The sequence below is a fragment of the Somniosus microcephalus genome, chromosome 2 (genome assembly GCF_052327205.1).
Source record: "Somniosus microcephalus isolate GS21.2 chromosome 2, FLI_Smic_1.0, whole genome shotgun sequence".
Taxonomy (NCBI): domain Eukaryota; kingdom Metazoa; phylum Chordata; class Chondrichthyes; order Squaliformes; family Somniosidae; genus Somniosus; species Somniosus microcephalus.
In genome coordinates this window covers 160996271-161013590 of record NC_140988.1, presented here as the reverse complement: position 1 = coordinate 161013590, position 17320 = coordinate 160996271, and the positions used below count along the sequence as shown (strand labels likewise).

Genomic DNA, 17320 nt, shown 5'->3' with positions numbered 1-17320 from the left:
ATTATCAAAATCCATGACGAGGCCTTGGGCAACGTAGACCACTTTCCATACCTCGGGAGCCTACTGTCAACAAGGGCAGACGTTGATGACGAAGTCCAACACCGCCTTCAGTGTGCTAGTGCAACCGTCGGTTGCCTGAGGAAGAGAGTGTTTGAAGACCAGGACCTCAAACCCAGCACCAACCTCATGGTCTACAGAGCATTAGTGATACCTGCCCTCCTGTATGCTTCAGAGACATGGACCATGTACAGCAGGCACCTCAAAACACTGGAGAAGTACCACCAACGCTGCCTCTGCAAGGTCCTGCAAATCAATTCGCAGGATAGGCACACCAACGTCAGTGTTCTCGCTCAGGCCAACATCCCCAGCATCAAAGCTTTGACCATGCTCGATCAGCTCTGATGGATGGACCACATCGTCCGCATGCCCGATACGAGACTTCCAAAACAAGCGCTCTACTCGGAGCTCTGACACAGCAGGAGAGCCCCAGGTGGGCAGAGGAAATGCTTCAAGGACACCTTCAAAGCTTCCTTGAAAAAGTGCAACATCCCCACTGACACCTGGGAATCCCTGGCTCAAGACCGCACAAAGTGGAGGAGAAGCATCCGGGAAGGCGCCGAACACCTCGAGTCTCTTCGCCGGGAGCAAGCGGAAGCCAAGCGCAAACAGCGGAAGGAGCGCACGTCAACCCAAGCACCCCATCCACCCACCCCTTGAACCACAGTCTGCCCCACCTGTGACAGAGATTGTAGGTCCTGCATTGGACTCATCAGTCACCTGAGAACTAATTTTTAGTGCGAAGCAAGTCATCCTCAGTTCGGAGGGACTGTCTAAAAGAGGCCGTAAGCTCTGGAAATGGATCCATAAACCTCACTGCCTATCTCCTCCTTTAAAACATTCTTAAAAACCTACCTCTATGACCAAGCTTTTGGTCTCCTTGGTCTGATTATGCTCCTATGAAGCGCCTTAGGACGTTTTACTGCGATAAATGCAAGCTTTTGAGGAAGTCCCCACCCCTGGCCACATAAGTTCTACTCCATACAATGAAAAGAGGAAGCTCTCGGAAACAGCATGGGGATCCCTGTGGAATTTCATCCCCCTTGTTCTTAGAACTGACATCGCAGCAAAACAAGCACCCGGGCTGGTCTTCCAATATTCCAGCCCTGATTGGCGAGCGGGCACGCGCTGTGCCTCTCTCCCTGGCTCGCGCGGGGGTTGCCCGGGAGCTGCGCCGTGATGTCGGTGCGCGCTGACCTCACTCCTCCGACGTCAGACGATGGAGGAGGCGGCGGTTCCTGGTCGGGCGGCGGCGGAGCGAGCAGCTTTGACTATATATGGTCAAAGCGTCGCGGCAGCGAGCGAGCGCCTGTTTCCGGGTTGGTGTGTGTTCACTCGCTCTCTGCGCTCTGTCTGTGAATCTGCCGGGAGAGGAGGCCGGGTGCGGAGGACGCTTGTTTGAAGGGACGGTTGCTGAGTGAGGCAGCACCAGCTCGCGGTTTCGCCCCGTCTCCCTCTCCCTCTCCTCGGTCTACCGGCGCGCCGACTGTGCGACTCGTCGAGCGGCGATGCCTCACGAACTGAGTAAGTGGTTCCGGCCGAGCGAGCGGGCGAGGAAGGGAGGGAGGTGACAGACCGGGGTTTATTTCTGCAGCCGTGGCTCTGAGCAGCGAGGGCGGCCCTGTCCGTGTCCGAGTGCTGGGCCCGGGGATCTTTCAGGAGTCCGAGCAGGGATACAAAATCCCGGGCCTCGCCCATCGCGCGCGCTCTCTTTTTTTCTCTCGGCCGGGTTTGCACTTCTCCTTTCTTATTTTTTCTCTCTCGTTTTAAACTGGTTCAAACTTGACAATTGCATTCCTGTCAACGCAGCGTTTCCTCTAATTCTGGAGTAGCCCAAAGAAAGGGTGTATTTCTTGGATTGGTCAGCAGATTCAGTAAACTGGGATTAGGGAGTTAACAAGTGTCCTTGCCTTTTCCGCGCTTGTATATTCCTTTTTTGTAAACCGAAATATATACAGAAAGGGACAGGTCTCACGAGAATAGTTACATATTTTAGTGACTTATTCAGTAGATAATTTGAGATCACTTCCCCCCGCCTCCATGCAGATTAAAGTTAATGCAGTGGAGCCTCCTAGTTTTTATTTGCACACTTGCAGATTAAAGTTCATGCACACTTTTTTCCTGAGCTAGCTTGTTTCATTTTTTGGCAGGTTTAGTTTTATCTATCTTAAGTATAATTGATTTACAGTAGAAGTACACTTGCATATTAACTTTCTCGATAATCGACGACCTAATTCAGGAACTGTTCCTTTTGGGTAAAACCATCCCAGAAAATGTTGAATTGCGTTTCCTTTTGCTAATAGTTGAATTACCTTGTATCCCATTGCTTCCGTTGGTACTACTATTTGGGTTACATGTTTGTTATTAACAATGTTAAAATGTTTTTTGACTCTATGTTCTGTGAATAAAGCATCACTTCTGGTAGTGCAGGCTACCTGGTGTCTCAGACCACATGCAATTCAAATTTAAGACCCTATTGCAATGCCAAATTTTGCACAAGGTATGTGAACATTAAGGAATAATCCAGTTAGCTTAAAAGTGTCCCCCTTAGTAATTGTAAGCTCCTATGCAAGCTATTATTTTACCACAGGAGGTGTCAGTGATAATTTTGCTTTGAAAATTATTACTGATACTTTATTTACAACCATTGCATAAAAGTTGTATCACATCCAACAACACAACAGCGTGCATTCAGATATCACCTTTTAATGTAGAAAAATGTTACAGTACTTGGCAGAAGTTTAATCAGACAAAAATCGACGCTGCATCCCTTTCAATCGTGCTTGACTAATCTACTGGAATTTTTTGAGGATGTAACTGATAAAATTGATAAGGGAGGACCAGTGGATGTGGTGTATTTGGACTTTCAAAAGGCTTTCAATAAGGTCCCGCATAAGAGATTAGCGTGTAAAATTAAGGCACATGGGATTGGGAGCAAGGTATTGACTTGGATAGAGAACTGGTTGGCAGACAGATAGCAAAGAGTTGGAATAAACGGGTCTTTTTCCGAGTGGCAAGCAGTGACTAGTGGGGTACCGCAGGGATCGGTCCTTGGACCCCAGCTATTCAGAATATATATTAATGATCTAGACAAGGGAACTAGATGTAATATCTCTTAAGTTTGCAGACGAGACAAAGCTGGGTGGGCATGTGTGCTGTGAGGAGGATGTTGTGAAACTCGAGTATGATTTGGACAGGTTGGGTGATTGGGCAGAAGCATAGCAGATGTAATATAACATGGATAAATGTGAGGTTATCCACTTTGGTGTCAAAAACAGGAAGGCAGATTATTACCTGAATGGCAATAGATTGGGAGAAGGGGAAGTGCAACGAGACCTGGGTGTCCTTGTGCACCAGTTGCTGAAGGTAAGCATGCAGGTGCAGCAGGCGGTTAAGAAGGCAAATGGTATGTTGCCCTTCGTAGCGAGAGGGTTTGAGTACAGGAACAAGGATGTCTTGCTGCAGTTGTACAGGGCCTTGGTGAGACCACATCTTGAGTATTGTGTGCAGTTTTGGTTGCCTTATCTGAGGAAGGATGTTCTTGCCATGGAGGGAGTTCAGCGAAGATTCACCAGGCTGATACCTGGGATGGCAGGAATGACGTATGAGGAGAGATTGGGTTTATACTCGCTGGAGTTTCGATGAATGAGAGGGGATCTCATTGAAACTTATAAAATTCTGACGGGACTGGACAGACTAGATGCAGGAAGGATGTTTCCGATGGTCGGGGAGTCCAGAACCAGGGGTCACAGTCTAAGGATAAGGGGTAAGCCATTTAGGACAGAAATGAGGAGGAATTTCCACCCAGAGAGTGGTGAACCTGTGGAATTCTCTACCACAGAAGGCAGTAGAGGCCAATTCTTTAAATATATTCAAGAAGGAGTTGAATATATTTCTTAAAGCTAAAGGGATCAAGGGGTATGGGGAGAAAGCAGGGACTGGGTACTGAATTTGGATGACCAGCCATGATCGAATTGAATGGCGGAGCAGGCTTGAGGGGCCGAATGGCCTACTCCTGCTCCTATCTTCTATGTTTCTTCAAGTCATGTACTACCGTGACTTGGACCTGGGCATATATTGCCTGTCCATCATCATTGCTGGGTCTGTAACCTGAAATTCCCTACCTAACACCATCACCACAAGGACTACAGTGGTTCGAGAAGGTAGCCCACCAACTCTGAGCAACTGGAGAGGGGCAGTATATGCAGCCTTAACCGTGTTATCCACATTGTGTGAATTCTTTAACCGATTATCAACTTAGTTATCGGCATTGCAAGATCTAAAATATCAGTTGTAGATGTTGTGCAACATCTCCTCTTCCACTCTATTGCAAATGTTACTGCTTAGGGCATATTTCTGTTCTCTCTCTCTCTCTCTATCACTTTAGTTATCTACATTGGACTGCATTTGCCACATGTCTTGCTGTCTTCTAACCTGCCCTGCATATTTTTTCAGTTTGTCCTGCCCTCTAATTTGGTGTTTTAGCAGCAAATTTTGTCATTCGTCTTTATGCACATTTCACGTTATTTGTGTTTTGACGAACAGGAAATCCTGACGCAGATCTGTGGGGTTCACCACTAGCGAAACCGAGCCAATATAAGAAACATTAATTTCCTTCTACTCTTGCTTGTATCCTTCAGCCAATTTTGTATCCATACCATTCAGCCTCTAATACCATGGGCCTTAATCTTCACAAATCTCAAGTCTATCAAATTATTTTTGAAAGTCCAAATCTATCACATTCCTTACGCTTCCTTTGTCTACACACGGTAACTAGTATACAAGTATATGCATTAAAAAAAACAAATCTGTATGGTAATTAGACCTCAATAGGAGCACTCATGGGTTAATAAAGCTCGTCGGGTATGTGGCCAACCCTATGGATCAGTAAGCAAAAAGCAGTTTCCGCAAAGAAAGGGTTCTGATTAAACACACAAGTTCCATTTCTTGTCCAAATACTGTATCATCCATTTTGGGTAACTGCTACAACTGTCTTGGGTAGTAGGAGTGTAGTCATCACACTTGTTTAGTATATTAGTAGCAAAACATGATGGGGGAGGAATAGCAAGTCACTATGCTCTTTTGTGATCTTAATTTGTCTAAAAACTAAAAAGTGGGAGGAGGGGTCAGGTGAGGGGAAATTTAGAAATCTAAAGAGAAAGGTCCAAGCAATAGAGCAGTGTAACGATTTGGGTAAAAATAAGCAGTGTGACAGGAAGGGACAGAGTTTAATGGTAGCAGTGCAGCAGAGAATAAGGTCAAAGTAGGGAAATAAAGGTTAAAAAATGTAAATGAAAGGCTCTTGTTATGAATGCACAAAGCATTCATAACAAGATAGCCGAACTAGTGGCACAAATAGAGATAAATGCGTTTGATCTAACGGCTGTTACAAAGACGTTCCAAGGTTAGGAACTAAAAATTCCAGGGTAGTTGACGTTTCGAAGACAGGCCGAATGGAAAAGGAGTGGGGGTAGCCCTGATTAAAAAAGGATGACATAAAGACAGTAGAGGGAAAGGATCTCGGCTTGGAAGGTCCAAGTAGAATCAGTATGGGTGGAGATAAGGAATAACATGGGGCAGAAAACATTGGTGGGAGTAGTTTATAGGCCCCCTAACAGTAGTTATACCATTGGACAGAATATTAATCAAGAAATAGAAGTAGCTTGTAACAAAGGTAATGCAATAATCGTGGGGGACTTCAATCTTCATAGACTGGACAAATCAGATTGGCAAAAGTAGTCTGGAGGATGAGTTCATGGAATGCATTCGAGACAGTTTCCTACAACAATATGTCATGGAACCAACCAAGGAACAGGCTAGTTTAAATCTTGTATTTTGTAATGAGACAGGGTTAATTAGCAATCTCATATAGTAAAGGATCCTCTGAGGCAGAGTGGTCATAATATGATAGAATTTTACATTTGGTTTGAGAGTGACTTGCCTAAGTTTGAAACTAGAGTCTTAAACTTAAAGCCAATTACATAGGTATGAGTGGTATATAAGCAATGGCTAGCATTTAAAGAAATATTTCATAATTCTCAACAAAAATACATTCCATTGAGAAACAAAAACTCCACAGGAAAAGTGATCTATCTGTGGCTAACTAAAAAAGTTAAGGATAGCATTAGATTGAAAGAAGAAGCTTATAATGTTGTGAAGGATAGTAGTAAGCCTGAGAATTGGGTGAGTTTCAGAAACCAGCAAAGGATAACCAAAAAATTGATAAAAGTGGGAAAAATAGAATGTGAGCAAAAACTAGCAAGTAATATAAAAGCAGAGTGTAAGAGCTTCTACAAGTATGTAAAAAGGAAAAGAGTAGCAAAAGTAAACATTGGTCCCTTAGAGGCTGAGACAGGAGAAATTCTTATGGGGAATAAGGAAATGGCAGAAATGTTAAACAAATATTTTGTATCTGTCTTCACAGTAGGAGACAAAAAGCATACCAAAAGTGGTGGGGAGCAAAGAGCCTGATGAGGAACTTAACATAATATAGGTAGAGAAAAGGTACTAGAGAAACTAATGGGACTAAAAGCCGACAAATCCCCTGGACCCGATGGCCTACATCCTAGGGTTCTAAAAGAGGTGGCTGTAGAGATAGTGGATGCATTGGTTGTGATCTTCCAAAATTCCCTAGATTCTAGAACGGTCCCAGCAGATTGGAAAGTTGCAAATGTAACACTGTTTTATGAAAGGGAAATTGTACTTAACAAATTTATTTGAGTTTTTTTGAAGAAGTAACTAGCAGGATAGGTAAAGGGGAACCAGTGGATGTAGTATATTTGAGTTTCCAAAAGGCATTTGATAAGGTGCCACATAAAAAGTTGCTATGCAAGATCAGGGCTCATGGGGTTTATTTACCTACATAACTACCACAGGCCTTTTTTTAATTTTCAAGTGGCTATATATTCTAAATATTTTGCATGTCCACTTTTTAGACTTTACTTAAATCTTAAAAAAAGAAATACTTGCATTTATATAGTGCCTTTCACGACGTCCCAAAGTGTTTTACAACCAATGAAGCCTCATCTGAGCGGGTATGCGGGACCTTGGTTTAGCGTCTCATCCGAAAATGGCGCTTCTGACAGTGCAGCAGATCCTCATTACTGCACTGAAGTGTCAGTCTAGATTATGTGTTCAAATTCCTGGAGTGGGCCTTGAACGCACAACCTTTTGACTCAGCCACAGCTGATTATCAAATTAGGAAAATGGGATTGTGTAACTCTAGAACTCTTAACTAAATCAACTGAATTAAAATACTTGCATTTGTATATTAGCTTATCATGTTAGTATTGCAGTGCTTCACGCAGTGAAGTGCAGGAATGTTTTATGTAGCTAGAGAGCCATTTTGAACCAACATATCTCAAATAGCAGTGCAATGAGTGACCTGTTTTTTATTCATTGATAGGATGTGGGTGTCGCTGGCTGGCTAGGCCTGCATTTAGTGCCCATCCCTAATTGCCCTTGAGAATATGGTGGTGAACTGCTGCCTTGAACCGCTGCAGTCCATATGGTGTAGGTACACCCACAATGCTGTTGGGAAGGGAGTTCCAGGATTTTGGCCCAGCGACAGTGAAGGAACGGCGATACAGGTCCAAGTCAGGATGGTGTGTGGCTTGGAGGGGAACTTGTAGGTGGTGATGTTCCCATGCGTCTGCTGCCCTTGTCCTTCTAAGTGGTAGAGGTTGTGGGTTTGGAAGGTGCTGTTGAAGGAGCTTTGGCGAGTTGCTGCAGTGCATCTTGTAGATGGTACACACTGCAGCCACAGTGCGCCGGTGGTGGAGGGAGTGAATGTTGAAGGTGGTGGATGGAGTGCCAATCAAGTGGCTGCTTTATCCTGAATGGTGTCGAGCTTCTTGAGTGTTGTTGGAGCTGCACTCATCCAGGCAAGTGGAGAGTATTCCATCACACTCCTGACTTGTGCCTTGTAGATGGTGGAAAGGCTTTGGGGAGTCAGGAGGTGAGACACTTGCCGCAGAATTCCCAGCCTCTGGCCTGCTCTTGTAGCCACAGTATTTATATGGCTGGTCCAGTTCAGTTTCTGATCAATGGTAACCCCCAGGATGTTGATAGTGGGGGATTCAGCGATGGTAATGCCATTGAATGTCAAGGAGAGATGGTTAGAGTCTCGCTTGTTGGAGATGGTCATTGCCTGGCACTTGTGTGGTGCGAATGTTACTTGCCACTTGTCAGCCCAAGTCTGAATGTTGTCCAGGTCTTGCTGCATATGGACACGGACTACGTCAGTATCTGACGAGTCTCGAATGGTGCTGAACAGTGTGCAATCATCAGCGAACATCCCCACTTCTGACCTTGTGATGGAGGGAAGGTCATTGATGACCTCCAACAACCAGTCAACTTCCTTTGTGCTAGGTATGATTCCAACCAATGGAGAGTTTTCCCATTGATTCCCATTGACTTCAGTTTTGCCAGGGCTCCTTGATGCCACACTCAGTCAAATGCTGCCTTGATGTCAAGGGCAGTCACTCTCACCTCACCTTGAGTTCAGCTCTTTTGTCCATGTTTGGACCAAGGCTGTAATGAGGTCAGGAGCTGACTGTTTGTGGTGTTGGCTGAAGCAGGGATGTTGCCAAGGACATCCGGAGAACTCTCTGCTCTTCAAGTAGGATCGTTAAGAAGCAAATGGGACGTTAGATTAATATCTTGGCTGAAGGATGGCACCTGTGACCATGTAACACTCCTTCAGTGTCATGAGCTCAAACCCATATCATTCTGACCCAGAGGAGACGGTGGTATCAACTGACTGACTGACACACGTTGATACCTCTCCCTGCACCACTACTGTTCCTATAGAATTTATTCCACCAGTTTATGAAGGTCTCAAAGCATCTGAATGCAGAGTCTTGAAATTGAGCTGAATCTCAATACTGAGATATATATATATATATTTATATATAAAGAAATATGCAACTGATTAATTTATATTATAGAATTTCAAAAATGGTGGTTGGTCACAGTACAGGGCATTTGCGTGCCCTATGCAGTTGTAGTAATTATTTAAAAGACTCCTTATTCTCACAATGGGCCAGAAATTGGTGAACGGGGCTTGCCGCGCGTGCAAGCCCCGTATATGCACTTACCCCGCGCTACTGCCGATCAGCTCCAGGGACGCCTGGACTTGGTGTTTGAAAAAGAAGAATCCCGGGCAGCGTATGACGTCACGCCGCCCAGGAGTGCAGCCAGCGCGAAGCCAGGAGCGTGCAGTGTAAGTGAGACACGCCCCTTGAGGTCTCAGTTTCACTGGACACGCCCCCAATGTTTCTGTCAAGCTGCTAAGCATTTTTACATGCAAAGCAGCAGTTTAAATAGGTTTTTGGAAGTTTTTTGAAGATTTTGGTAACTTTTATAAACTTTTTTAAATGTTTACATTATTTTGAGTAATCTGAAGTAGTTTTAAAGAGAATTAAAGCAATTTAAAGACTTTTAAAAGCCCTAAAAGAATTTTTTTAATTCCATTTATTTATTTAGCAATGTCGTCGTCATACGTGTCTTCACACTGTTCCCTTTGGGGAACTGTATGAAGTGGTGGAAGGATTTATGGCCATGATTAACGCTCATTCCGTGACCGTAACCATCTTTGAACCAGCCATTAGGGCGGTTAGTCCTATGGCGGGAGGGTTTTACGGGCTCCCACAAGCTATACAAGGAGGGGGGGCCACCCACACCCACGGACGCAAATATCCCACTGGATGTCAACCCAGAATTTAGAGCCGGAGCTCCGACTCCACTTGCCGGGACTGTCTGGAGCGGGGTTCGAAACCCTACCCTGATCTGGCCCAGCGGCGGGGACCCTACCGCTATGACAAAGGCCCAATCCGATTAGCAACGTGAAATGGCAGCATAGGGCTCCAGTCACGGGGAGGGAAAAGGCGCAGGAAACGTATGGGTGTCACCTTTTGTGCGGAGTGGGCCTTTTGCGTAGCAGTAAGCATCCCCGCCGCTGGGCCAGAAGGAGTAGGGTTTTGAACTCCACTCCAGACAGTCCCGGCAAGTGGAGTCTGAGCTCCAACTTTAAATTCTGGGTGGACATCACAGAATCACAGAAACCCCACAGTGCAGATAGAGGCCATTTCGGCCCATCGAGCCTGCACCGACACATATCCCACCCGATCCCCGTAACCCCTACACCAACACATATCCCACCCTATCCTGTAACCCCACGTATTTAATCCCCCTAACACTAAGGGTCAATTTATCATAGCCAATCAACCTAACCTGCACATCTTTGGACTGTGGGAGGAAACCGGAGCACCCGGAGGAAACCCACGCAAACACTGGGAGAATGTGCAAACTCCACACAGACAGTCGCCCGAGGCCGGATTCGAACCCGGGTCCCTGGCGCTGTGAGGCAACAGTGCTAACCACTATGCCACCGTGCTGCCACATCCAGCGGGATACTTGCGTCCGTGGGTGTTGGTGGCCCCACCCCCCTCAGATGGGTTGTGGGAGCCCGTAAAACCCTCCCGCCATAGGACTAACCACCCTAATGGCTGGTTCAAAGATGGTCACGGAATGAGCGTTAATCACGGCCATAAATCCTTCCACCACTTCATACAGTTCCCCAAAGGGAACAGTGTGAGGATACGTACGATGATGACCTCTTGCGCAATGCACCTCCTTGGACCCTCAGTCGCAGATGCGAGGGGGCAAGTCGTGCAATTGTTAAATTTTTCATTTTATTGACATGTAAAATGTTGGCCCAGTAATTCCCTTCCAAATGCGCGAGTACGGTCGGGGTACTTACGCATCTGGCCGGATGAAATGCCGGTTTTCAGCATGCACAGTGCATGTGGGGAAAACCGGCATTTCCTGTCCTCTGAACGAAGGGGTTCAGAGGCAGAATGCGTGCGACTGCACAGGCAGCGCGTGCGCAGTATAATTCGCCGCTTTCATTAATGCTTTCAGTGAGGTCCAGTCATTACAACTTACACATGAAAAAAGCATGGGTACAGTTGCTCCAGAGGCTGCGGAGGAAGATATTTCTTATCGTGGAGCTTCTGAAAGTATGTATGTCTGTATATATTCCTTTGCGTGTTATGTATATATTCCTTTACTTATGTGTATGAATGTATTATTTAATTATGACTTTCAGAGAAAGTAACTTATTGGAAAATCATAATTAAAAACATACATTCATACACATTAGTAAAGGAATATAAAACATACATACATATGCGTAAAGGAATATATGTGGACATACATACATAACTCATTCTCACATTCCATTCACACAGCCACAATTGCTCCTTCTACCGACCGTTCTGAAAATCCTTTTTAAAAAAAAAAAAAATATTTTTAACTTTAAAACTTACTTAAAATAACTTCCCTCCCTTTCCCAAACAAAAATATTGCATTTCAGAAGCTCCACGATAAAATATATCTTCCTCCGCAGCCAATGAACAACTTTACACTTGCTTCTTTCAAGTGTAACTTCTAAAGACTTACCCTCACTGAATCCATCATTGAAATCCACAAAGTTCACTGCGCAAGCGCTGCCTGTGCAGTCGCACGCGCTGTGAATAGACCTCGGGTCTGGAAATGCCGGCGTTCCCCGCATGCGCTGTTCCTGCTGAACGCCGACATTTCCAACGGCCAGATGCATGAGTACCCCGACCGTACTCACGCTTCTGGCCGCGAATTTCTGGCCCAATAGCTTGCTTGTACAAACATTTTCTTTCTCTGCTGTCGTGAAGACCTTAATAGCTTGTGGAATAAATTAAGAATGTCATGGTTTCCCATTTGTATTTGCCAAATATTTCATATTAAAAATTGAGACTGCAATCTTGGCATTTCAGATCGAGTAAAGGGTTGTCTTGCAAATTTCCATTTTGTTTGGACAAATTCTTGCAGAATTTTACGATGCTGTGTCTTTTTAAATGTTTACATTTTTTTCCTTATTTCTCACCAGGCAGTGTGTTTGCTTGCCTCCCTCAAGTGGAAAGAGGTGTTTCAAAGGTCATTGGAGGTGATCCTAAAGGAATCAACTTTCTTTACACCAATAACAAAAGTGTCATCATAAGGAACATTGATGTAATACATCATTTTTTACTCCTTTTAATTTGCAAGTATGTTTATTTTATAAATTCAGAATATAATTTTTTTTCCTTGTTTCAGAATCCAGGAATTGCAGATATATACACTGAGCATGCTCATCAGGTTCAGGTTGCCCAGTATGCTCCTAGTGGATTTTACATCGCTTCAGGAGGTATGTAAATTGGACTGTACTCAAAACTGTGATTGCACCATTCATTGCATATTGAAACAAGGATTTCTTTCTGGCACTGTATTTAGAAAATGTTTACCACTGTAGATGGTTGGTTGTAGGGATAGTAGTATTAATGTTGAAGCCTACCTTGATTATAGATCCTTCAATTGAAAAGAATAGTTCACAGCCCAAAATTATATTGCTTAACTACCTTTTTGCCATCCTATCGTTCCTTGATTCCTCTTGATAAACCTCTGTTTGACCAGTGTTTAAAATCTTTTTTGCATGTCGTAGTTAATGCCTACTTTATTTGTCTGGAGCAATGTTTTGCAGAGAGACAGCATAAGTTTGGAGGTGTGATACTATTGTATAATGTCAAATATTGCTTTGGTTTGTTGAGACTTAATTACTGAATTAATTGCTTGTGACACTTAAGATTTTGTTTCCTGGAGTGAATGTAGCAGTGTTTCACATTTAATGTACTTTGGGCTTTGCAGGTGTGACCGGAAGGAGAAATCTTGGCAGATAATTTTCTCTTTTTAATTAAACAAAAATGCTATATATTTTGTGGAGAAGTTTGGTGTCTTTTAAAATAGTTGGCCTGCTCTGACACTGCCCACAGAAGGAAATAAGTGTATCTTCAGTATTCTTGCCTGTTTCTCTATCTCCATTTTATCTCTCGCTCCTTTTTTTGTGCAAATGACTGCTCTGTCTTTGTTACCTATTCTACATGTATCTCACTGCCTCTAAACAAATTAAATCTTTTAAAAATCTTTGGGGAAATAAGTAATAACACCTCACTCGATCTACATTTAAATATGGTGCTTCTGCTCAGCAAGACTGGTGCTAAAAGATCTTGAAATCAAATCTTTCCTCAATAAAAGCATTCAAAGTAAATGTAAAACACTGAATTATTTTAAGTTCTCATAAAACAAATGGCCATGCTTGATAGATCTAAATACTTAAAAATGGTGGTGCGTTTGGTTGCTAAGTAGATAGAAATCTTTCAGTAAATTGGAGCCCTGAATCAGGAGCTTCAGATCCATCTTTTGATCACAAGATAATTACAAATGAGGATGGCTATTTAATCCATCTTACTTCACCCATCCAGAAAGATCTTAAGATTCAACCCGATTGTAGCATCCATTTGTTTCTTAAATGATTCGAGGGTTTTTGCCTACATGTAGTCTGTTCCATACATTGATCATTTCTGTGAAGAAGAATTTCCTGATATCAGGTTACCTTTTACTAACCTGAAGCTGTGTCCCCTTGTTCTACTCTCAATTAAATGTTAAAGTAATATTCTACATTTAACTTTTCCATTCCCTTAACTATCATATCTCTCTAGAATCACCTCTCCAATGCTTCCTTTCCAAGCTGAAAAGCACAAGTTTCCCCAGTCTTTCCTTATAACTCAGACCCTTGACACCAGGGATCAGGCTAGTGGCTTTTCTCTGCGCTGCCTCCAATAATTCAGGGTGTCCTTTGTTTCTTGATGACTAGAACTGGGCGCACTATTCAAGGTGCGGTCTGATCAGAGTATGGTACGGTTTGATGATTACCTACTCTGAATTGTGTTCTTTTGTTTTGGCTGTGTAGTTCAACAATCTACTTAGCTTTTTTTGCTGCTCTGCACTAGTTGCGTGTGTTTAGTGTTAAGTCTATGAAGACTTCTGGGTGTGTCTCCATTTTGTCCTTGGCTATTTCAACATGATTCATGGAGTATGCCTATTTTTCTTGTGTGCAATATTTCACAGTTGTCTGCATTAAATTTCATCTGTCATTGTTCTGTCCACTTGCATATTTTGCCCAACTCATTCCCTCATTTCTTAAAAATCCACTGTCCCTCCTAGTTTGGTGCATCTGCAGATATGACCACTTGCATTGAGTTTCTTGATCCAGGTCATTTATGTGTAAATTATAAACGGTTGTTGTGGTTCAACACAGAGCAATGGGACACTCCACTCAAAATTCCCCAATGCAGCTCCTAACGAGCACTCCTGTCCTTCAGCTAGTTTCTTATCTATGACCATGGTTTACCATGAATTCCCACTGCTTTTGAATTTAACATATCCTGTCTTGTGGAAATTTGTCAAAAGCCTAATCCTTGTAAGAAAAACTAAAGTAAGTCATTCCATTGAGTGTCTTGGGAAAGATAGGGTCATTTAAGTTTATAAAAAGGTAAATAAATTTTATGAAGTAATTTCTGTTGCCTACCTCAGGCCTCTGAAGGTGCAGGAAAGGGGCTAAGAAAGTAAGTTTAACATGGGGATAGTAAAATAGAATGTTACATCAGGAGGAAAGTAACGAAGAGGATGAGATAAAGTAAGTTATTACATTAAGTATAAACTACAAGTATAAGTATGGCGGAGGGGGAAAGGTAGGAAAAAAACATTGAGCCAAAATAGCCAGTAAGGGAAAACATACTCTGGGAAATTCCTCTCTGACCCCCTCAGGTGATCAAAATCAGTTCAGGAGATCACATGGTCCATGTTATTTCTTAATCCACTTGCCTTCTGATCTCTGCCCCAATCAAGATCAGGTCCAGCTCCCTCCTTGAAGGCATGCAGCGAGTCAGCACCCACTGCACCAGCTGCGAATGCATTCCAGAGGCTCACGATTCTCTTGGGGGGGGGGGGAGGGGGGAGGAGGGAGGAGAAGAGAGAGAGAAAGAACCACTTAACATCGAATGACCCTTGGTCCTCCCCACTCAAGCAAACTGGAATAATTTATCCGTAGATGTGCTATCCAGCTCTTTCATTATTTTATAAACCTCTAAGTCTAAGTTGCTCTTGAGTAAATAGACCCAGTTCTTTAAGCCTATCTGAGTAACTAAGTTTGTTTAAGCTCGGGATCATTCTCGTAGCTCTCTGAAACTTTTGCAAAGCCACTATATCCCCTCCATGCGAGGGGGACTAAAACTGCGTGCGGTACTCCAGATGTGGGGTCTGGAACCTCCGCACAATATGCTGTTGTGTTTAAATAAAAAACAACTTCAAGCAAACAATACCTAGGCAAACCATACCAGATGGATAAGATGCAAGTCCGAGGAAATTATAATGAATTTGTACGAAGCATTGGTTCGCCGCCACCTTGCATGTGTTATCTTGATAGGAGGGGGGTGGGGGGATGGGATGGGATGGGGGGGGGGGGGATAGGAAGGGAGGGTGGCAATGGTATAAAGAGGGTCGACTAAGTTGATAAATGGGACTAGAAACCTGTAATGCCAACAGAAAATGCTGGAACTACTCAGCAGGTCAGGCAGCATCTGCAGAGAGAAACCGAGTTAATGTTTCAAGTCGATGACCCTTCGTCAGAACTAATATCCTATTAATGCAAGTTCTAGGACAAAGGCCATGGATTCAAACTTAGTTGAGAAGGTAAGTATACAGATAAATTCACACAAGGATAGCAATAATCTAGAATAGACTACCCAGGAAGGTGATGATCTAGAATAGACTACCCAGGGAGGCAGAAGCACCAAAAGATTTTACAAATTTCAGGTGCATGATACATTTTTGGCATGCAGGCCTATCGAAGGGTATGAGATAAAATGGAGTACGAAATATGTGACTTTAGGACTGGCCTGATGGACAACAGAAATTATAAAAGGATTCGATTGGGTAGATAGAGAGGAACTGTTTCCTTTGCTGGGGGAATCCAGAACAAAGGGGCGTAATCTTAAAATGAGTGCCAGGGCAGTTAGGAATGAAATCAGGAAGCATCACTAAAACAGATTATCTGGTCATTATCACATTGCTGTTTGTGGGAGCTTGCTGTGTGCAAATTGGCTGCCGCATTTCCTATATTACAAGAGTGACTACACTTCAAAAAGTACTGTGATGGCTGTAAAGCACTTTGGGATGTCCGGTGGTCATGCAAGGTGCTATATAACTGCAAGTATTTCTTTTTAAACCAATTTTTTTGTATTATGACAGATGTTTCTGGAAAAATTCGAATTTGGGATACCACCCAGAAGGAACACATACTCAAGTATGAGTACCAACCCTTTGCTGGAGTAATCAAAGATATTTGTTGGTCTGGAGACAACCAAAAGGTTGCAGTTGCTGGAGAAGGAAAGGAAAAGTAAGTATTTAAATTGTAGGATAAAGAACAGGCTGCATTCTTGAAGTTACAAGGATAAGGGAAGAATGAAGAGAACTAAATGACTAGTGTATAATTTTTGACATTTACTTTATATGTGCTAAATTAGTATATATATTGAAGTACTGTATTGTGTGCGATCTAAACATGATATAAAATGTATTGCTGAAGTATATTTGTTTAAATAGGGACTATTTACTTCTGACTGCTTCTCTGGAGAGCTGTTAGATTACTATTAGAAATTCCTCCATCCAAAAGAGGAGAATTGCTGCTTTTAAGACTGAACTAGAAGCAAATATAGCTTTAAAGTACTTAAAAAATTATCGTACAATTTTTATTTTACATTTCTAGTTCCATGATCAATTGCCAAACTCTTTATATTCAACTCCACAGATGCTGCCTGACCTGAGTATTTCCAGCATTTTCTGTTTTATATTTCAGATTTCTAGCATCCACAGTATTTTGCCTCTTTTTATATTCATCATCATGCTACGTAGTGGCATCAACTACATAAGGGTCCCTATTCAGTTTCATATTCGGGCTTCCTGCCCCGCATACAAAATGTGGAAATTGAAGTCGGGTAGCACATTTCTATTACCAGTAAAACCACAGGTTTTAAACTTGCATTTTGAGTCACAGACCTGGAAGTTATTTACGTCCCATGATTAAGAAATTAGTCCCAAAGTCAGCAGGTGAAAAATATATTCCCGTACTTTTGCGACCTGTACCCTTAAGAGTAATTTGCATATATAATTAGTGACTTGTGAACCTCTGAAATTACAAAGTACGGTGATTTAGATTAATCAAAACTGATACTTTAAAACTAATTTTAATTGAGACACCTCAGAAAATTGTTACTGTCATCACTTAATTAAACAATGTATCATGGACAGCAGTTAAACAATGTATCATGGACAGCAGTTAGAAGTGCAGCTA

The 17320-nt window shown here is 42.9% G+C and overlaps 1 protein-coding gene across 1 annotated transcript in view; it reads left to right on the top strand.

Annotated features, from left to right (window-relative positions):
• The first annotated feature begins 1288 nt into the window (after positions 1–1288).
• wdr1 (WD repeat domain 1) overlaps positions 1289–17320 on the top strand; it is a 49526-nt gene continuing 33494 nt past the window's right edge. Inside the window, exons 1-4 of the mRNA XM_085965189.1 lie at positions 1289–1581; positions 11984–12105; positions 12190–12280; positions 16219–16366. Of these exons, the coding sequence (XP_085821315.1) occupies positions 1566–1581; positions 11984–12105; positions 12190–12280; positions 16219–16366 (377 nt within the window). The 5' untranslated portion in view covers positions 1289–1565. The remainder of the gene's footprint in view (positions 1582–11983; positions 12106–12189; positions 12281–16218; positions 16367–17320) is intronic.